At 38.9% G+C, this 23,321-nt stretch overlaps 1 protein-coding gene across 2 annotated transcripts in view; it reads left to right on the forward strand.

Moving 5' to 3' along the window:
- The first annotated feature begins 581 nt into the window (after positions 1-581).
- ENTREP2 (endosomal transmembrane epsin interactor 2) overlaps positions 582-23,321 on the forward strand; it is a 148,500-nt gene continuing 125,760 nt past the window's right edge. For both annotated transcript variants that reach the window (XM_054215179.1, XM_054215178.1), the window contains exon 1: positions 582-799. In XM_054215179.1, coding sequence (XP_054071154.1) covers positions 674-799 — 126 coding nt within the window. In that variant the 5' untranslated portion in view covers positions 582-673. The remainder of the gene's footprint in view (positions 800-23,321) is intronic.

Genomic DNA, 23,321 nt, shown 5'->3' on the forward strand with positions numbered 1-23,321 from the left:
GCTGGACGCCGGCACAGCGCGGGGGGCAGCGGTGCCGCGGCTGCACGAGGCCGGGGGGCAGAGGGCCGCCCTCCCCGGGGCACGGCTGCCGCCCCCCGGCGCTGTCCGTTGCTGGGCCGGGCCCCGCCGCCCGGCGCTCGCCCCGCACACGCCGCTCGGCCGCCGCCGCTCCTCCTGCCTCTGCCGCCGCCCGCCATTGGCCGTAAACAACCCTTCCCCCTTCCCCTCCCTGCCTCCCCCCTCCCTCCGCGGGAGAGGCGGCAGCCGCGGCGTACCGGAGAGCGGGGGCTCCGCTTCTCGCCGGGCCGGGGCCGCCCCCGCCGGCGGCGGCTGCGGGCGAGCCCCCGCCCCCCGCCTAGCCCCGCCGCGGGGAAAGGAGGCGGCGGCCGCCCCGCCGTGCCCTGCCCTGCCCGCCGGGGCCGCGGCGGGGCAGCTCCTCCTCCATGCGCCGCGGCTGCCCGCCGCCCCGCAGCGCCCGCGCCCGGCCGCCCCGCGGGGGGCAGGAGGAGGCGGCGCCGCCCCGGCCGCGCCGTGAGGGGCCCGGCAGAGGATGCCGGCGGGCGGCGGCGGCGGGGCGGCTGCGCGGCCCCCCGGCGGGTCGCGCTCTCTCAGCCCCGCCGCCCTGTCCCGCAGCCTGTCCCGCCTGCGGCAGCACCGCGCCCGCTCGCGGGCCATGCTGGCCCTGGGGGTCACGCAGATGGTGCTCGGCTGCCTCATCGTGGCCGTCAGCTTCGCCGCCCTGGCGCTCACCACCTCGGCCCGCGTCCGCCACTCCTGCCCCTTCTGGGCCGGCTTCTCGGTGAGTCGGGGGGCGCGCGGGGAGGCGGCGCGGGGGGAAAGGGCGCGCGCCCCCGCAGCCGTTAGCCGGGCCCAACGGTCGCCGCGAGGCGCGGCGCTTCGGGGCTGCCAGTCCGCGGCGGCGCCTCGGGGCCTCGTCCCTCGCCGTGCCCGGGCCGCCCTTCTGAGGAACGGGGCCGGCGGCGAGGCTGCCTCCGCCCGGGCGCGGGGCGGCTCAGGTGAGAGACCCTGGTCCCTGGACCACCCCTGGACGCGGCGGGTACGCGGCGCTTCCTGCGCTCCCCGGGCCCCGGCCGGCCGCCGAGCCCGGCAGCGGTGCGACGGCGCTTCGTTGTCTCCTTCGGAAGGGTTCGCCAGGGTGGTTCGGAGTTCTATCTGAGCGTCGGATGAAAGTTGGGATAACAAATTAACCTTTGGCGTTGCCTCAGCCGTTGGTATCTGCCCCACCGGCTGCTCTTGCTGTCTCCGGCGTCTTTTGTGCCGGCTCCGACTTGGGCGCCGTCTGAGAGTTCACCTTGAGGTACGGCCGTTTCTCAAGGTCTGGGCTGGGGTTGTGCTCGGATGCAGATTCAGCCATGAGCCACGTTGTGCTGAAGGTGATGAAATGGGACGAGCGCATGAGGAGCAGGTCTTAAGGTGCGCAGACAGCATGGAAGATCTCTCTGCTGACGAGAGGGCAGCAGAACCCGGGCGCCTAGAACGGCCCGTGGCTTTGGGGCACCCAAAAGTCCTGCAATGAGAGAGGCTCTTGGTACCACGGGACTGGGTGTTTGAGGGAAAAGCTCGTTTGTTCTGAACACAAATGTCCATATCGGAGTCCTGACTGCTGTCTGATTTTTCCTGTGGACTTTCTGTTGTGTCCTGCTCGCATAAGTTAAAAACATTAAAAAAATCAACCAAAGTTGATGCTCTTCTTTACTCAGGTGGCTTCCCTCAGTGCTCATTATCAACATTTGCATGTGTGTATGGATACAACGTGCAGACAGATGCACTAGTATAATGCTGATTTATGAAAGTTTCTCCCATAAGCAGTGAAATGGGACTAGACAGTTATGAGGAATTAGACTCTTCTGAGGGCACTAGTAACTCTGTGTTATTGGTGAAGATTTGCTGTTTAATTTAATGCATTATTGGGTTCAAGTATGTCTTTTCAGCTCTTCTAACAGACCAGAGAGTTTTCAGCTGTGAAAGTGCCTGTTGGAAACCAGGACTGTTAGATAAATGGTTTGGGTTATTCAGTTCTGAGCATGCGGCAGAAATGGTCTAATTTAAAAAAATAACTGCTTAATATGCTCATATGCAGCAGGTTACTCAATAATTTTTTCAGGTCCTTCAGAGCAGAAGAGTAGTTTTGGATTAATTATTTAGATATTTTTCTTGATTTCGCTACAATTTTTTTTGTAATCTTGAAAAGAAACATCAGTTTATATTAGTAGCCTTGATATTGTAATAATCACATTCTTCTGAGTTTGAGCCTCTGCAAGCTAATATGCAACTGTTCATTGTGACGAGACATGAATTTTAAATTAAGAATCTGTCTGCTTACATATTAATGTGCCACTAAACCAACACAGCTTAGGCAGATTTGGTTTCTTATCTGGACAGAGCAAGCAGGAATGTACATAACTGATTGTGCATTCCAGTAAGCACGACTTTCTCAATAATACCTTTTTTCTCCTGCTTCTGTAATCTTTGTGAGAAGAGGCTTTTAGGGGTTATCAATATGCTCTAAAATATGCTGGTTTTCTGCCTCTGGATGCCTTCTACTCCTCTCTCTGTGAGATGTAACCCATAGAAGAGTATGTTTTCTAATTAGATTTCACGGATGTTACTTGCTCATCATAGAGAAGAAAGCCATGATTCCAGCCCTGTGGTGTGAATTGTTGGAAGGCACAGGGAGAAAGTATTGCAAAACTGTTGACTAGAAAGCCTTGTTGTTCTGTGTTATCAGAATGAGGCAGGTATACATTGTTTCTTAAATCAAGAGCTTACTGTTAAAAAAAAAATAAAATAAATTCTACCTTTTAAATGATCTATCAGAGCACGAGAAGAACCATACTTTCCTCCTTATCTCTAAGTCTTAAGAAATAAGGTAAAAATAGAGCAGTTTTCAAGTATGGTGAGCCCTAAAGAACTTTCTGAGGCTTAGTTGCTTATACAGCCTTTTCTAAAAGCCTTTTGAGGTATTTAGTGAGTTCACACTCCCCCCTTCATTGGAAGTAAATAACTGAGTGCCTGATGGTCAAGTAGCAATTCTAAGCCTTTTTTTTTTGGGTGGAGGGTGTTAATATACCGTAGTTTTTACTCATTAGAAATGCACATCCTAAAACACAGTAGTCTTGGCATTGGCAGTTTTTGAGCATTTTTTTTTTTACACCAACGATCCTGTCAACATAAAGGAAGGTTCCAAAAATTTGCTAATCTTTTAAATGTTTTTGAAAAGAATTTTCCAATGTACATAACATTGTTTCTTATTGAAAAAAAAAAAAAAAAGCTGCATTATTACACTCCTCACAGAAAATTCTCTATAATCAAATGCAAGGAAAGGTTCTGATTTCTCGCTTTCTTTTTGGAATCAAATCGAGTGACTGTACCAGCAAGAGCTTATTTAAAGAACAAGGCACCATAATTTCCATAAAACTTTGAAAAATTCCAAGTTTATTTAAGCATTATCCCATAAATTAAAGCATTTTGTTTTATCTTATCTTTTATAGCATCATATTAAGATGAGAAAAAATATTCTCATATATTTTTTAGTTAAGATATGATAAGGTAATTAATGAGAGTCAGCCTCACGTTGAACACAAGGGAGTTTGGGTGTTAGATGGGCAGGCACTGGTTGATTCTCTGCATAGGCAGAAATCATTGGTAAGATCACAGAAACTGTGCGGTGAAATGCTATGCGGTTTGTTCCCGTTGCCGTCTTTCATTCAGGAGAAGGGCAATTTCATCTTTGCATTCTCTTAGTCAGGTAAAAGTATATGCTTTTTCATATAAGGTATATGAATGTAAGTGTCTTTGATCCTTTTAAGAACACGAAGAACTGAATATTAGCCTCGTTTTGATAGTAGAAGAATTAGCTCTCAAAATTAGGCTGTTCTAGTAGATCACTGAACTTTTCCCAAAAGTATAAGCGACATCAAGGTTCTTTGTGTCTCCTGTAGGTCGATAGTTGCTTGAATATGAGAAAATATTTCTCTACTTGTTGCCATTTAGAATCCAAAACATACAGCAATTTGTAATTTACAGGCTTTGTATACACCCAGACTGATGGTGAAGCTTCAGCTAAGTGCGTTTTATGTTTATGGTTACTGTATCGGTGTTAGGATACTCGCGAGCCACAGGCCTGATAGAGCTATATTAGTGTGACTACAAAAGCAAATATTGCTCTCTGCAGTCATTTCTTTAAATTATTTAGAAGTTGGCAATTAGGTGTTTATCCCCCCCTGCCCCGCCATGATCCCAGCATGTGGAGAAAATTGCCAGCCTCAGAGACTAGAGTTATCTCTAGTATAAGAAAGCATTAATGAAATTGTATGTTAAATCATAAGATTACCCAGGTTTCTAAAATCATACCATGGCACTAGAAATCTTAGAAGAGCATACAGCAAAGTGCAAGCTATCTCTTCTTTTATATATAGTTATTTGACAACAATTACATTCTTGTGTAGAAGTTTGTTGCTGGAAAAATCTTGTGCTGCCTCTCCTTTTTATTAAGTTTCTTCTCAATTCTGTCTCTTTTCATCCATATCTCATGTTCAAAACAGATAAAGTACTCTGGTTTAAAAGCAGCTTTCATATAGTACGTCTTCAAGGTTTGTGACATAAATTCTTTTTTTGTGTTCTTTGAAGAGGGAGACGGGTACATAGGGAGATTGTCAAGGTGAACTCAGACCCAGCTTCTCTCTCATGGAAAATGATACATTATATACTTGTCTACATTATTAACTGAGAAAGCTGAGTGTGGAGCCTTTTCTTTATTCTTCAATGACATTTTACAAAATAGGTTTAAATCCCTCAGATGATACATAGAGAAGTTAACTTTCAAAATTTTCTGCTAGTCTGTGACCCTGACTCTTCCTCACATGCAGCAGGTTGTTTTAGTGTGTTCCTATGCAGAATCATTGCAGGAGGGAAAGGAAGATTGCAAGAAAGATAATTTGTTAGCAATTGTGAGCGTTTATCTCTTCTTCTCCATTTCAGGTACAGATCTTTATTCTTTCCTCCATTCCCCTTTTTCTTTCCCTTTTGAGGTTTGTGGATAGTCAGGTGAAATAAAGGAGATGCTAGAGTGATGGTATTTGTAGCTTGGAGAAATGACCTTTAATTTGCATGAAAAGCCTGCTGACAACAAAGTGTCTGTTACTGTTAAAATAGAGCTAAGCTGTTTGAGAGAAAGTAAACTTCCTGCTGATATTGGGTGATACGTATTGTATATACCGAACTGTCCTGGTTTGAGGTGACATGTATCATTTATTTGTCTCAGAGATGGTCATCTCATATCTAGGAATTAAATGGTAGTTTTCTTGCCAATCTGCTGTAGGTATCAATGAATCTCTAGCATGGATATCAGGTACTTTTGATCAAAATGTCCGTCACAACTCTGAGTGTGCCACATGCTTCTCTACAAGAGTGTATAAGTATGGGTTGCTTGTTTTGAGTACCCCTGGCAACTTGAGTGCTTAACCTACAGCTTTCTTAGATGAAACTTGTTTTATTTCTAGAGTTTGCATACATCATCAGAAACATTTCCTGAATTCTGTTGTAACCACAGAGGTCACTAGCTGTCTGGGTAAGATTATCTGACCAGATCTCTTCTCTGTGAATGATTGTTCTAATGGTGGATTTCAAATCTGTGGACTCCATGACTATGATGAATAGTTTATCATGAACAACTTGTTATTTTTTGGAGTGTGCTACTGATTCGGACAATGTTCTGTAAATATTCAAATTCTTCTGGGCTTCTTTTGGAAGTAGTTGGTAATGCCATTTTGGGAATTGAGTAGGTAAGTTTCTGCACTGATTTTTTTTTTTCCCCTTCAGGAGGCTTAGCAGACCTCTGATGCAGGTTATTGAGTAGAGCTGGATCCAGGGAGCAATGGAACTGATTTCCCTATGTGGCTGTTGAAGCGATTATGTCATTCCTGATGGATGATACATCCCACACACCAGGACAGTTATCTTGATGTTCCTTGCTTCAGATTGATGAAATCCAGGTATCCATGGATCACCTCAGAAATCCTACAAGGGATTTGTTAACTTGTCTTTTGCCTATTCACAGTCTCCTTTCCAATAAATGAATGACTACTGGATCTGGCTAACAATTCGTGGTAGGTTTTAGCCAGTGTGATAGGCACAAAATAAGAGCAACTAGATTGGATGGTAAATCTGAGAAAGGAGTACTACAGCGTTTGACTGATCAGTGTTAGCTCCTCAAATAATTGCAATATGCAGTAAGAGTTTTGGTTACCTGTAGTGGAACCTCCATTTATATATACTTGTAAAAGAATTATGCCAACTCTGATTCTTTGAGACTTTGTCTATTACTGTCTACTGCTGTGTTAGCCCCCCGTTCCTGTTTTTTCTGACTCTATTACATGGGTTGGATTTAGTAACACCTTCGACGTGCCTTGCCTTTCCTTTGCGAGTTTGTCAGGGCTTTGAAATGTGAGCAAGCTGAGGAAGGAAGTCAACTATCTCTAAGTTTGTGTCTCAGGAAAGCCTGCTAGGCATGTATGTTGCTGGTACACAATATTAGTAAAAAATAATCCATGTCACCTGCATAGGCTTGCCTCTCGCCTTCATAAAATTCATGAAGATTGCAAACTGTCATGTCTAGGTAACTGATCATTATTAATTTTCTTAGTGTTCTTGATTTGTACATCATGACGATATTGTGACAGACAAAAAAAAATGGAACAAGGCTGTTATAGCCTGTTATTAGATGCCAGTTAACACCTGTGGTGTTGGTGTACAAGAAGAGAACATATGCATCATATAAGGAGTAAGAAGCCTGGGGTACGTTCTTTGTACTTTCTCGAGTGTATGGTAAGGCAGGGCTTTGGAACAGTGGATTCATGGCTGAAAATGTTTCCATATCCAGATAGAATGGTAGCAAATTAGACAGCTGGAAAGGGAATAATTAGGAAGAACACAGTGTTCCTTTTTTATTCTTTGAACTATACATGGTAAAATGGCTGTTTGTAACTTCCTGAGGATTTGGGGCCAAGTGTAACCTTGAGACTTCTTGTCTTCAGTGCCCTGGAAAATAGCAGACTTACGGATGCCAGCATTATTAGTTTCATGAGGCAAATCAGCTTTTATTGTTTCTGAGGCTATTCTGTTGCCTAAGCCTTGTGGGGTTGAGAAGCACTTGATCGTGCAAATTAACTTAAAAACTTCCTGTGTTACAGGAAGGAATAGTTGAAGAAAGCAAAGGTGCCCCACCATGATATGGGGGGGGATACAATCTGTAGGGAAGAAATAGTATGAAATTTTTAAAATCCTGTATTATTATAAATTACCTGTGTTCTGATGTCTTTGTTTTTATGTAGGCGGCCGGACTGCAGAATAACTATTACATTTTGAGTAAGTCTGTTATTGTTGTCATGGTTTTATGTTTTAATGTGTAGTAGAAAGATGGGTGTATGTCTAGGTCTCTTTAGGAATGAAATATTTTTCCTGAATTCTAGTTGTCCTTTCCAGGTGGTTTTTTTTGTGCTGGAAATGTATGAGTATTTGCTTTAGTGACAGTAAATACTGCCCTGGAATTTAGAACAACTAGCTGTGTGGAACAGTTACAGTGTGCTGAGAAACTTGGGAATAGATAAGTAGCTTAGTTGAAGTGGGAATTTCCAAGGTCAATTATCCAGTCATTAGCAGCTGCTGAACTTATTACACATCCATTTTAGTTGTATGTTGCAACTTATTGAAGGAATGAGTTGTGAATTAGCATGCTTAATTGGCTATTCTTTCACAATTCATTTTTCTGCTCAATCCTGTGCCTTCTGGAATCAAAGGGCAGAACAGATAATGGGACTCTGTAAGGTGTGAACTGCATGAAAATATGTAATTTACAGGAGTATAGCTATTTCAGTGGTGTATTTAAAGATACTCTTCCAGTAGCAGAATAGGGTATGATCATTACCTCTTCTCCATGGGAGTAACCACACTGCTTTAAAGAAATACTATGCAAGTGTGGCAAAGCTAGGGAGTTTATAATTGAGCAGTACTTATACATTTACAACATCATAACTTCTATGCAGGCAATATTTTAAGATCGAAATGCCTCAAAGCTAAGCCTTCCCTCTTTGACAAAGTCACGGAATCACAATCTCTGTCTCATAACCAGAGGCTACAGTCTGGATTTGTAAGAACACTGTGTTCATAATTTCTTCAAAAGTACTTGCTCATGCTCTTTGAAACTTTGGTCCTCTCCCCAGTAGCATTTGTCATTGTTATTTTTGGTAGTCTGTGGATGCATCCATATCACTGTTCTGATCATGTATGTGCTCCCACTCACTGTTCATTCACATAGTGGAGCATTCTCAGAGCACGCAAACTTGATTCATGGGGGATAAAATGAAACGAAAAGATGTGCTTTAAGAGCATAGAAAATGCAATCTGACTGCCAGTGGGTATTAAGTCTTGGGACCAGACTAGAACTTGTCTGAAGTAGTCACCCATCCAATATGTGTATAGCGTGGATGCTCTCTTCTTAAGAATTCGTTCTTCTGCAAACAGATTTGCTTCTGTTCCATTTACTTTTTGCTAAGTCAGGTAGAACCTGCAAGGCCAATCTGAAAACTCCTGTATTTTCCAGGGGATGGGAACTCCCTACAAATTACTAGTAATCCTTTCTACTGGGCAGAATTTTGCTCCGTACTGCTTACATCTACATTAGTAATTTGATGCAGATCCACAAAGTGAAGCAGCCAGTTCTGAGGACCAGATGCCAGTGCTTTATGTGTGTTACTTTTGAGTATTTTGAGTACTTTTGAGCTAAGTTGCAGGAAGTGAGAAATACTTCTCTGAATTACTGCTGCATCACTCACAATGAGACATTGTTTTCAGATAGATTGGCATTCAAAAAAAACGAATGATGGGGCCAGGTTCTTTTCAGTGGTGCCCAGTGACAGGACAAGAGGTAGCGGGCACAAAGCTGAACATAGGAAGTTCCACCTAAACATGAGGAGGAACTTTTTTCCTTTGAGGGTGGCAGAGCACTGGAACAGGCTGCCCAGAGAGGTGGTGGAGTCTCCAACTCTGGAGACATTCCAAACCCGCCTGGACGCGTTCCTGTGCAGCCTGCTCTGGGTGACCCTGCTCTGGCAGGGGGGTTGAAATAGATGATCTCCAGAGGTCCCTTCCAACCCCACCATTCTGTGATTCTGTAATATTCTAACAAGTATAGACTTGCTTGTTATTGTTATGGTATCCAGATAAAAATGAGGAAATGTAAGCACTTTGAAGGATATGTATTTTTTTGCTTGGAGGAGGCGAACTGTCACTTCTTGATTTCTTATCTTTACAACAGCTTGATTTAAACGTGGATTGTTGAAACAGCATTAGAAGTTTAAACTTCTGTGTTTAATTTATGAAATAAGAGTTGCTAACTTTGCAAGCTTGCTTTCAGTTTTATCCTTTCTAGATGCAGTCATTGTGACTAATTTATGTTCTGCAAAACAAGCAAATAATGTCTTCATTGATAACTATTCAGTTTTGTTATTCCTGTCACCTGTAAATCTCAGCAGAATTATTTTCATGTGAGGTTGTAATTTACTTATGAGATTGTTTTTTGCCACTATTTGTAGCAGAAAAGAGATGACTTAATGTGAAGATTTTAGATGTCTTCAGTGCCAGGAGAGATAAAAACAGATGTTTCTAAGATGAACACACTTAATCCAAAGGCACTGAAAGATAATAAACATGTAGCTTTGTAATGTCGCTTTCACATTTCACTCTTCAGAGAAGAAACTTGTTTTCATCTAGGTAGAAATAGTGAATGCAGCTATTTTAAAGATCTGTGGTAGATTTTTGGCCTGCTACAGAAAGTAAGACTACTCTTTAGTTAAAAAACAACGAAAAAACCAAACCAAAAAGTATTATTTCAGCATTCGTAGTAAAGAACCAATGGACAATGTAATTTATCAATAATAAACACAAGTCATTATCTGTTATGCATTCCTAGTGATTGTGGTTCTAGCAGAAAAGTTAAACTGAATGGTATTGCTTTGTTATTGCAGTGAAAGCGTGTGTTGATAAATGGTACTAAAGTAGGAGGTTTTCCATTTTTGACTCTGTAAACAATCATCAAGAACTTTCTAAGACACCTTAAAACAGTGCTGTGAACATGTGGCTAGCATACTGACTGCTATGTTACTCTGAAAATAACACTGGTAGAAAGTGGGTTTGTCATATATTGAAAGTAGCTATGGTTCAAACAAATTTTAGCTTTCCAGAGGCTAAACCTTTTGAAAACTTGTGAAAAATCAGACTAAAAAAGTGAAATGCTGCAATGTTTCTATACATCTAGGAGTGTGGTGTTCATGGGTCATGAGGGGTGAAGGCAAAGGCTCAAGTCCTGTGTTTGTTTCCGTGTGAAGGGAACTCAGTCTGTTTCACACGTCCCAGCAATCTGAACTACCAGGCTGCTGTCTTCACTCTTTACATTTTTCCCCTTAACTGGAAATTTTCCCGTGAGGGGTGGGGTGGGAAGACTGCTCACACATTCTTGTGTTTTGATGTTTGTTTGTTTCAGTTTTGATGTTCATAATCTTAAAGTAAAAAAAAAAAAATAAATTTAGAAAACTAATGAAAGTACAGGGTCTCCACCTGAAGAGTAGTTGGGCTTCGTCTTGCTTGCTTATACAGACATGTTGGCAGCTGAGAAGTACGTTTTGTTTCTGAAAGGTTATTGTATCTATTGCAAATGGTAATAATCAGGAATGTATTAATCAACCTGTCTCTTAAACCAAATGGATGCCTTTGTACAGTTACTTTCAGTTACTGCCTTTACAGTTAATTTCTGAAAGAGCAATGTTAATTCAACAGGCGTTAGATTTGAATTTTTTGTTTCGCAGTTGTTCTTTAACAGAATGGAATTTCATGTGAAATACATTTTCGTTAAATGTAAAGAGCAAAAGGGGGCATAAAAGAAGAATATTTCTCAGAGTTTTAGTTGCAGATATTTGGTTATAAAGGATACTTGAAAAAAGTTGACTTAGGGAATGGAGGTTTATTTAAATACATTTGAGTGCTATAAATAATTTTCGTGCTTAGAATAACATCAAAACCAGAACACAGCAAGCCACAAAACACAACCGGTAAAAAAAAAAAAGAAAGAAAAGACCCTATGTGATATAACAAGCTCATGCCCTTGAGTCCACATTATCACTGTGGCTGTACATGCAGGAATCTCTTACAGCTGGATGATGTGATGTCTCTGGTGCACCTCTGACACTTCTATCACAGGACCTACTGCATGATATGGGGAGAGAATAGTTGAAGACAAGACTGGAAGAGAGGACAGATGGGACAGCAGGTGCACTTTTTCTCCCTGATAACATTGTACAGATGGGGCAAAATGCTAATGATTTTTTCATGTTGCCTTTTAGGCGTGAAGGTAACTGTACCAGCAGTGGTTGTCCTTTCAGAAGGACATCGGTAATGTTCCTACAGCAAGTAGGAGTCAGATTTAATATATAGGCCTAAGTCCTTCATATACCCAATTCTTTATGCTTGTTCTGGTAGAAGAGGAGATGTTAGCGTTCTTAAAGAGTTCTTGAAAGATATACTTCTCGTCCTGTTTACAGTTGTGTAACAGTGGTTGTTCTGGGCCTAAAGAATTTAGGAAGTTATTTAAGAATTACTTCCTTTCCTCCCCTTTAAACATTTCCCTTCCGTCCTCATTAAATCAGGTCATATATTTGAAATAAAGCTTTGTCATCAGACCGTACTTTGAGATCCTATGAAATATCATTGCAGTATGCAGTAACTAGCAACAATATTAAAGCATTAGTATCTCTTTCTGAAGCTCGTGTTTATTCAGTAAATATTTTCTTAGCTAGCTAAGTAGTATAAATAGTCAATGCAGCTTTTCCTTTGAGCTTTTAAAAAAACTCAGGCTGTGATTTGACAGACTAATTTCTGTTGGTATGTAATATTTACCCTTCGAGTGGAAAGGAACCTTTACTGTAAAAGCAATAATGACAGTACAAACAATAAATGATTATACAGATAATAAGTCTAACCAACATCAGAATGGCATTATGCTGTCCGCCAGAGACCATGTGCTCATCTTCCTTAACATGGACCGTATGCTTATCTTCCTTAACCTAACTTACTGTGAATTGAATGTCTGAAAGCCTGAATATCAAACCAGCTATTAGGAAAAGTTGTCCCCAGTGACAATACCCGTCAGTTCTAGATGAGGATTGTCTAAAGTGTTCAATCATATCCTTCATTGGTTTGTGAATTGAAAGTAATTGGAAGGAAGGTAGAAGAAAGCAAAACCATTTTCTATTTTTGACATTGAATCTTTATCCGAAGTAGTACTTTTTGCTTGTGGAACTATAATTCATCACTAGACAAACTGTAGATGTCCTTCCACTTGACAGTTCCTTCTTGTGTCCTGACAGTTTAAAAGCTTGCCTTACAGTATGAATTGTTTGGGGTTAACTTGAGATTTCGTGTGGATCAGCTGTTTTGGTTCCAAAACTATATAAGTAATTATCTCACATTATCTGGTCAATTAATCAATTTGGAAAATTAGAGAAGATAAGAAGTAATAGGCAAAAGAGGAGTAAATTTGAGTGTGACGGTTATTTTTCAATCTTTAAAGTTTATGGAACAACTTCTTTATTATTATTTTTGGGGGTGATTAATTTTTGGTATTCTGAAATTTCTTCTCTTCATCCATGTCTCTTGTGATTTATATAACATCAATGAAACAAGATAGGTCTGTGAAGAATGAGTTTTTCCCATATAAAAATAGGCCTACATGTGCTTAACTCTAGAGCTGCTGAAAGACAAGAATTAATTAGATGTTTTGTTTATAGTTAAGTATATTTAGGAACTGTGTGAGGGTGCCCAGACAATGTATTTCCTTATACCTACTGCAATTGGCTTAATCAGGAAAAAGAATGTGATGCCACATTGAACAGTCTATTAAAATGTAGTAACAGGTTGAAGCCCAAATTCTTGAAAACTAGCTCATTTAGAAATTAGAGCAATATTTTAAGCGATAGTTCCCTAATTCAGAAAGGTCTGTAAATGCTTGTGATGTCTTGATTCAGTATGTTAAACATATAAAGAAGTAAAACCAAGAATTTTTTTACTTCCTTTGCCTGCAGTATAAGTGCTTCAGGATCAAGTATTTCAGACAGATAATTTAGGCTGTTACTGATGTAATTCAGTTTAAGGTAGACAAGAACAATGTTAGGAGTATACTTTTGCAAAAAGATTTGGGATAAAACAGTATAGAATACAACAGTGAAACTGATGTGTTTCATTTGTTTGGCCAATAAGTTAAATCCTTAAGCAAGGAGTCATTTGATGAAAGCAGGGAGAAATACAAGCAACGTCTCATGAGTCACCAGCTGCTGCAAAAGTCTTATAGTCTTACCTCTGTTAGAAGGTAGGCGTTTGACCATACATATGTTTCCCTTGTTTTACTTAAGAGCAACCAGATATAGGTTCTGTGTTTTAGAGTTATATTAAGTCCTACTTCATAGGCATTCCTACAGGACAAAACAAAGCAGATGAATGTGAAGTTCTGAGTAACAGCATAGACCATAGAAAATGCTAAAGGTGAATAGGATGTAAAAAGCTTGTGCTTAAAAATAATATGATGCTTTGTAAAGAGTTCTGTTTTCTGAAAGGAGAAAATTCAACAGTCACTGTAATTGTATTTGTTAGATACCCACAAGGAGCCCGCAGATTAACAAAAATGCAGTGATTATATGAATCAGTAGGCTCTTGTGGAAACGAGCGGTTTGATAGTATAAATACATATAATGATACTTTTGATGAAGTAAAAAATATTTTTTGAGGAGATCAGCCTGAAGAAGATGAAAAGTGATTTTATAATTTTACAAACGTGGATTTGCAAAAAAGGATTCCATTCTGTTCCAATTAAATTCCCAAGGAATAGGCTGAAAAAGAAAAGGTAGGCATGTGTATTAGAAGAGGTGGGGTCTCTAGCATAAAAAAAAATACCTCATGTTGCTATTTTCAGAACGTAAAGTTATAGTTGGATGAAGTGTGGTTTACTGGATTTCTCAGAAGTAGGCATTTAATTTTTGATAACTTCAGTGTAAGGTGACAAAATGTTTTTTTAGTATAAAAAAAATCAGTGTATTTGGTATCTGTGAAAGAATGCTTTTATCACTTAACTGGGAGAAATGTTTGCTCCCCCAACTGCCATTTGAAATGCCTGAGGAGTGGGAAGATGAGGATAAGCAAATAGTGTGTTCTCAGACAGGATTCACACCTCCTCAATCCCAAAAGTACTTTCTTAAGAAATGTGCTATCTGTTCCTTCTGTATTTCAACAGCTGACAAGTGATGATCTGTTATTTTAGTAAGCTATAAATATGCCATACCATTGGATAACAAGGTTGTACAAATGTGCTGAGAGAACTGTGATAATCATGGTAGTGATGAGTTCTCACTCTTCTTTGCCTGAGAAATTAAAACTTCTTCTAGCCTAACCTGCCCATGTCTTTTAAAAATAACTATAACACGTTGCAGAGACAGTGAATTTAGTTCTTTCACTGACCCAGTGATCTGCAGCAAGGCTTAGGGCAGTGTATTAGCAGATAATGCAAGGAATATTATCATTGAAATCTAGGATTATAATAGTAGTATTAGTAGATGTATAGTTTAACGGTTTATAATCCTGTGGAATTACAAACATACAGAAGTAACTTTCTTAAATTTTAAAATAATTTCTGTGCAGTCCTTCACTGTTTTTTTTGTTTTTTTTTTTTTTTTTTTCTTGTTGGTTTTGAGGGGTTTTTTTGGGTGGTGGGTTGGGTTTTTTTGGGTGGTTTGGGGTTTTTTTTGTTGGTTTGGGTTTTTGTGTTTTATATATATGTATAGTGGTGATTTCTAGAACATGATGTTGGAACAAACTAGAATGGGATAAGCTGACAGCTGATCTTTTGAGAGTGGACTGCTCATGGTAATTTTTTTTCTTTTCTACAAATTGGAGGTTAGTTGTTCAGGAAAGAACTTAGTGAGACACAGAAAATGCTTATTCTTGATGAGGTAAGAATATCACATTTTTGGCAGTAATTTTTCTGTCTGTGAAAGTAATGGTCCCCAGTTCCTATGCTGAGAAGCCAGAAGCTGGGCATTGATGCTCTGTCAGGTTGCCTGCGCTCCTTGCTCTTGTCCTGTGCATATGACGTTATTTGGCATTTTTGCCTGTGGTTATTGAGTTTCAATTTAGTATGTTACTCATTCTCAATTATGTTGAAACATGACCAGTCCTGACAGAGAATTATCTGTTTTTTTGTAGATAAACTGCTCCAGTGTTCTTAAATATGCCTGTCTTGAAAATAATTTTTTTTACTTCTTCAAGCATCCCTTTGTACAATTAAAACCCGTTACTTCTTCTCCTCTTCCCAGTGGACATTGGAAATTATTACCTCACAGTAATCTTCTTTATGTTTGAAGGCAGCTACCAAGTGTCCCTTCTATCAATAAACTGAACACCTGCAGTCTTTCCGTCATGTTCTGTAGACCTATGCTCTTTTCCATTGTGCTTTTTTTTTTTTTTCATAACTTGGCTCCTTTATTGAAATTGTTGATCAGAGAAAAGTCTCTGCAGAATCCTATGTGATAATTCTTGACTGCTTGATAGTAAAAAATGGTTAAATATTTTTTCATGTTTTTTCATAGTTCTTCAACAAGTTGTGCGTTCACCATAGAGGGGGGGAAAAAAACAGCAACCCCAAACCCAGAAAGCATTAAACTTGTAACTGATTTTAATAATGATTCTAGTTTAATTATATGAGGAAGACAAGAAGCATCAGTTGTGAAGTTAGTGCTTACAGTGTATGATGAAAAGAAGGACATGATTCCTTAGAGGTCAAAATTGTCTTCTACCAATAGAATTACCTCCTGCACCAACAGAGATGAAAGGCTGACTTCCAAATGACACAGCTTTGCTAAGGATATAAAAATAATGTCCTAAAAAAAATTAAATCAATCCAGAGAAAAAGCACTATCGAGGTGATGTTTGTGATTAACAACATATTTGGCAGACTTCTCCAAGTTTTACACTTCCTTTGTTAAACAGTATAACGGTGTTGCCTGGGCTAGCTAGGTTACTTTGCAAAGAGTAAATGCAGGTTTGGATTTGGAAGCTGCAAATCATAATTGTGATCAGTGATGAATGAATTAGGAAAAGCCTGCTAGTATAATCTCATAGAAACTGCCAGAAGCTCAAAAGAAATTTTTTGAACAGTGATGATATACTAAACAACGTTATCTTCATAGTCTGTAATCTGCCAGAAAAATTATCGTACTTGCTGATTGGTTTGTTTTTCTGATATGCTAACTCCTGTTAGCCACAGAAGCAGAATCTCCTGATTTTTATCAAGGCATTTATTTGACAAAAATCAAAATCCACACATCAAAAGGGGCAAAAAATTGAGGTAGATAACATTAAAAAAACTTATCTACATTATAGTTACATTATAGCAAAACCAAACCCAAGTAAATTAACAGGGCAAGTTAAGATAACATGGACTGTAAAACAGCACCAAAAGCTAATTGTTTTTCTCTGTACGTCATCTGATCATGGACACAAACTATATTACACTTCATACACTCGGTCAGATTTGAATTGTACGATTTTACTGGTGTAAAAATCCATTTTGAGTGCTTTTTTTTTTTTTTTTCTTTCTTTCTTTCTTTCTTTCTTTCCCTTTCAGACCACTGGCCTGCATGAATTAAATACCTGATGGTGTATAACTGTCTGGGCAGCAGCAGTAGCTTAGCAACACCAGCCAGTACTGATGCCAAAGAACAGTGTTGGCTTTCATCATTTTTAAATGCCAGCTGGTCCTTTAATAGTCTTTCTATATTTAGAGATTAATTGATAATTGTGTTTTAACTTGTAGACCTAGGTTGGATTTGACCATCAAATTGTCTGATAAAGAATTTTGGAAGCTCAGAAGTCTTTAACTGTTGGCATTGATATAAGATTTAGGAATGGCATGGTAATAGCTAAAAATGCCAAAGTGAATACTGGTGATACTTGGAGAGTACAAAGAAACCTTCCATGCTTCCTATTCGCTTGTAAGTGCTCAAGCAAAGCAGCTTAAATATACTAAAGGAGTGATAAAATGCATTCTCTGGGAATGATGATGTTTCCTTAATAAATAGTAATGTCTGATAAATACATGCACATTTTTGAAATATGTAATTTTGAAAAGAAAATAATATTACAAATATAGACAAACATACTCTATGTGTGTATACGCACACTAAAATAAAACATCAAGAATGTATTTTTGTGACAAAAAGTATAAAATCATAGAAATGTGTACCTGGAATGGGTCTCCACAGCTCATCTACTCTATTTTCACTGTGAGATCCATCTATAAATAACAGTATCTGGAGTTGAGTGTTTGTTTAGATATTCCTAAATTCATGTAATAAAGGAAACTTTGTAACGTGTTAGCTAACTTCTGTCAGCAATTAGCTATTTCTGTACTAGGATGAGTCTCATACATTAACTGTATGTATCCTAATATGCAGTGTAAATCTTTGCTGCAAGTGAAACCTCTGATATTATTTTTTTTTTTTAACTCATTCTCAGCGGACACAAGGGCAAATGATTTTTTTATTTGTTGTAGTTTTTCTAACCTACAAGAAAACTTCCACTGTTCTTTAACCTGGATAAACAAAACCAGGTCTTTCTAACTTTGATTATAAGTAATTTTCTAAATCTCTTGGCAGCTTTGTTTCTAACCTGGATGCTCTAGAGTAGCTGGGCATATTTAATTAAATATGGTGCCCAAGCTGGAGAGTATTCTTGCTGAGAATCTTCACCAGTGCGTATCGCAGTAGTAGGTATACTGTTTACTTTGTACGTATAATACTCCTTCTAATTTGTTCCCTGATGCTGTCTGTCTTTTAATGTTCCTCTATCACTTTTTTTATTTATAGTTTCATTCCTGGTTAAAGGAATCCTCATGTCCTTTTCTGCAGTTTTCCCATTATTCTGCCAGTTAGGGCCCCTTACATACAGAAATATTACTCTGTCTTGTGTGTGTGCTACTTTACAACAGTGTCAGAACTTCCTCATTTGCAAACATCTTTTAATTTCCAGTTTGAAATACTTTCTTTTAATTTATCAAGGTTCTTCGTCCATTTTACCATCATGCTTCTTAACTTTACGTCATGCCTGAATGGTTATCTCGGTGTGACGCCACGCTCGCATTGGTTCGTATGTGCACTTTCAAAATGAATTATGCACTTGTTTCCACACTGTGCTTTGATTCACCTCATGGAGCTCTCCGAGCATGCAAACTGGATTCCTTTTGGGAAGTGCGCTCCAGCAGTATCTCTAATGCTGTCTAGCTGCAAATGAGCATTTAATCCGTGGGCTTGGACTCGAGCTAGCTCTATGTGTTCAAAAAAAAAACAAACCTGTGAAAAACAAACACCCCCACCCCCACCACCATCCCCTCCAAACCAACAGAAAACCCCAACAACAACAACAACAACCCAAACAAACGATACCCCCTTGAAATATGGATGCTGGGGATGTCAGCTTTTCAACAGCATCTGTTCACTCTCTGGCTCGGTTCCTGTTGGCCTAGACTACGCATCAGTGTAGACACTGTTGTTATGAATGTGGTGTTTTAGTAAGCTGTACATACAGCTATACTAATGTCACATAACAATTTTTTTGAGTGATATAAACTCTTAGGCGGTAGCTGGTGATTTGGATGTTGCTTGTGCCACTGTGCGGTGTTCTGTGCGTTTCTATGTGCTGTGCTTAGTTGAAGGACTCAGATTCATCTCGGTATTTTTTCTGTATTCTGATTTGCATTCCTACTCTGGAATTGTTGATAATGTTAACTATTTGGTTGTAACTATTGTTTTTTTAAAAAGCAAAAAAATTATTTTTATAGAAAAGGTTAGAGAGTTTTTCATCAAAGAAGCTTTCCTATTATCTAATGGACTAGTATTTTCACTTTGTGTTGCTAGAACAAGCCTTACATGTCCCTTTTTATTTTTAACCAGTTTTGTTTTTCTAGTTTAGTCCCTACATGATCTTCTCGCTACCCTCTGGTAATTTGACTGTCTCTAGTTCATTAGAGCTGCCCTTGGTAGTAGGTCTAACAGCTGTCAATGAAATGACTTTTGTAAAAAGTATGCGGGATGTTTCATGTTAGTAAATCTGCCAGTTATGAATACTTGCGTGTGTTTTCTGGTTCTGTTTTCTCTCTTATCATTCCTCTCAGGAATTACTGTACAAATACTTAGAGAAAATTACTTTTTTCTTGTGTATATATAACACTTTTAAATAGTTTTATAAAATAGAAGCTGACACTATGCAACTCAAGTCATGTTTAACTCAACCTCTAGCAGAAAATGACTTTGAATATTTAATAATCTTCCAGTCAGATGTCTTCTGTTTTGATGTTAAAGGTATTTAGTGTGCAATAGAGAACAAATTACAGCCTTTTGCTGAAGGGTAAACAGTATTATAAATTCATATATGTACATAGTTCGTAATTTTCAGGATACAGAAAAACAAAGGTTGGGATTTTCAGAATAGCCCATGAGTATTAATTATATGATTTCCTTTCAATGTTGAATGTTATTTACTTCATCTGCTTTGAAAATCCCAGGCTAGGTCTATATTCCAACTAGTATCAAAGTTTGATAAGTTAGTGATATTTTTTTTTCTATAAAATATGGCAATGCATTTTATGGCTTAAAAATGACAAGCCATAACAGCATATACAGGATGACAGTTTACTTGTCTCCCTGAAGGATGACTAAATGCATGGTAAAACCCATGTTTTTAGCTTCCAAATATTGACAGTGACTTCTAGGAGAGCACCAAGTGTGATGTCCTGTGCAGACTGACTCATTAAAATGCTCAGTATGAAGGCTTAGCGAGAGCTCAGGCTTTCTTTACTATTAAAAGTGCTTCCTGCAGATTGCAAAGAAGTAAGGAAGGGTGAGCACTTAGGGGGAAAAAAGAGTTATTGAGAGGTGATATATTGGGGGACATAAAATCATGCAAGTGGCTTTTCTGGTCTGTGGGGAAAGATAGAAGTATCAGAGTGACAGTGATATAGAAAGATCAAATTCTAGAGTGTTTTTCATTATTATTTTTGCTAGTTTTAATGTTTTCAGTTTAGGTCCCAAGGATATCTATATGAAAGCTGACTTTTCCGATTAAAGGAAAAAATATAGCACAAAGTTGTTATCAATGTTGTAAGCCATCTATAAGAGATCATAGTAAGAGTGTTCTTGCTTTAGAGTTGTAGCAGTGTGTTGCTACTGTATTTTTTTAGATATGTGCTTTTTAAGCGTCTGAGTTGAGAAAGCTTCTCTTGCTGACCACCTTGCTTGGAGATCTTGAGGTAAAAATAGACTGTGTTTCTTTGGCTTACTCAAGTTGTAAATCAATTTAAGTGAGCTTTTCAGACCAGACCCAAGTAATATAATTCCGTTACTACTTCCAGAATTGGTTGATAGATCAGAGAGTATTTAACAATGTGGCAAGCTGCTTTTCCTTGGAATATTTGTAAACCAAGATCATTACATTTTGTTTCCCTGGCTAATAATTACCAAATAGGAAGGTTACTACCAATTCCAAATCTTGCATATGTCAAAACAGCAGTGCAGCAGGTTGTAGGATTTAGAACCTGCAGAATGGGTGTGATTGCTGCATTGTGTGAGTTCCTTATCCTAAACATTTATTTTAGTGTTTTTTTAAATATACATAATATTTCTGTCACGAAGGGAGACAATAACCTCAATAAAGATGAGAGTAACTCTTTTGTAGGAACATGAGATTAAGTGGTGATGCATTTCTGTTGCTCAGGCATTACCAGATACTGGCTTTTTGTGTGAGTTTGTTATCAATGGGATAGCAAGAAATTGTGGATTCTGGAGCACAATGTGTATCATATACTGAAACATGTGGTCCTGATTTGGCACCATGCGTCATCAGAATAATCTTTTTGTCACAAGGTGTCACTTTTAAAAACACCATCTCTATTTGGTGCCTATGCCCTGTTGAAACTGGTACAGCACCTTGTGAGTGGGCTTAGTGGTTTTTTTTAGCAGATGGAGTTGAATATTGTCATGCCAGTGAATAGCTTGCAAATCCAGCCCAGGGTAGCAGATCACAGAAATTAAAGATTCTGGAGTTTCAGTTCTTTTCTTCAGATTAGTATTTTGTTACCTTCACTCAGGAATTGTTTTAATATACCATCATTAATGTTATATTCTGAGATTTATGAAATGCTTTACAAGCTCTGTATTTTTCATCTTGTGCTAGTGTAATGACTCTTGGAAAGAATTTAGCAGCTGTTTGTCAGCTCCTTGAAATACTACATGAAGCAATTGAAATCAGGAGGTAAAATACCATGTTTGTTTAAAAAGAAGTCAAGTGAAATTGCAGTCCTCTTCCTATACAGGAGCTTGGTTAGTGTGCCAGGGCTATCACCCAGACTTGTTTGAAGTTTGACACAGAGTTTTTACAATTGTATGCCATTTTGCTTTTTAATTTAGATTTAAACTCAAACCAATATTCTGAAGAACATATTCTCCATTTCTGTTGAGTTCCAGTAACATCTCTGATTGTTATTTTAGCTGATATTCCTGTCATTGTAGTTACAATTTATCATTAGATTGTAGATTTAACCAGTCTGTTTTCTTATATTTCAATACTTCCACAATTTCTGATTTTATTTGCAGAAAGTAAGATTTTATGAAACAAAGGTCGCCTTAGCTAAAATTGAAATGAAAAGATAGAGCAAAAGGTCAGAATTGAGAGTGCTTTTACAGGAGTTTTGAACTGGCTTAAGAAATAGATTTGCACACTCGAACTCTGACATAAAAATATGTATTCTGTGTGATAGTTGCATTGGTATCTTTTTTAATTTATGTGTTTTTGCTTGTACTTTTCATGTAAGTTTGTGTGAGCCAGAAGGAAACTATTTGAGGTCATCTAAGCAGGTGTAGCTGGCTTTTTCCCTGACAAAAAAAGGCTACAGTTCAAACGCTGTCCCACTTGTAAACTTCAAATGCAATTATTTTGTCTTATTTTTGTGAGCTGATTTTTTGATCATATCAGAACAGGAATTTGCTTTTCAATCAGTGTTTCGGTGTTGCAAGAATAGCATGAGATTCTGTTGTGTATGGAGGAAATCACTGTACACATTTGCAGGTAATGTACTGGTACTGACCATGTCTGTGTTTGTATAGATGTAGGTGTAGCTTCTATTATAATTGAATCTTAATGATAGAAATTTTTACCTTAAATTGCAGAGTTGGCTTCAGTATTTTTATGGTTTAGAAAATCAGTGAATATGGTTAAATCAATAATTACAGCTCAGACATTAACTGCATGGTGTAAATAGGAAAAATAATAATATAAGAATTAAAGGCTCTTGGAATCCGAATGCTAAGCTTCAGTAAGGGAGTTGAAAGCAAAAGGGCAGTTGCTGCAGAGGTGGAGGTATTTTAAGAGCTGTGCTAGGCATTGAAGGCCACTTGAAAAGACTGGAGTAGGTTATTCTGGGGTAAGAGGGATCTCTTGAGAATGGCATGGTTCAGGTAGCAAAGGAGAAGATTAATGTTTGATTTCTGACTTAATGTTTGAGGTGTTTGCTTTCATTTCTTTTCAGAGTCCTTTTCAACACAGAAACATGTTACCAGCTATACCTGGAGTCATAAAAATATATATAGTTGATTATTTGTAATATTATTTTTTTTAAATAGTTTTGTTAAGATGTATTTGGAGAGTGAATAAGGTACTAGAGCCTGTAGCGTGTTTGATGAGAACATTTTTTAATAAACAGCCCTAAGAAGCCTGGAAGATAAAGCTGTTTAACAACCCCCTTCCTTCAGCCAAGTAAAAATAAAATATTTTATGTACAAAGCAAGAGCACGCAATTTTAAGCTTCCTTCTAATTCCTTCTACCTTTTAAAATTCTTCTAGCAGTTGTGGGGTTTTTTTGTAGAATGTCTTGTAGGTGTGTTTAAGTATCAGTTTAGGATCACCAGTTATTGATCTAGTAATCCAAGCCTATCAGCAGAGGAAAAGCCCAGAGATAATTTTTGAAGTAGATGGGAGAGAGGAAAAGTAGAGAGTTAGTCTTTTAGATCTTGCTTAGGCTGGAGGACAAACAGTGATGACTTCAAACTCCTCCTGACTCAGGTGTCCCTGATGCACAGAGCCTGTGGAAGGCATCAGGGTTTTCTGCCTGTAGACCTCCTGCTTTTGATTTTGCCTGCTGTCATGGAACTCTTCTC

Source organism: Rissa tridactyla, chromosome 9, assembly GCF_028500815.1.
Source record: "Rissa tridactyla isolate bRisTri1 chromosome 9, bRisTri1.patW.cur.20221130, whole genome shotgun sequence".
Classification (NCBI taxonomy): domain Eukaryota; kingdom Metazoa; phylum Chordata; class Aves; order Charadriiformes; family Laridae; genus Rissa; species Rissa tridactyla.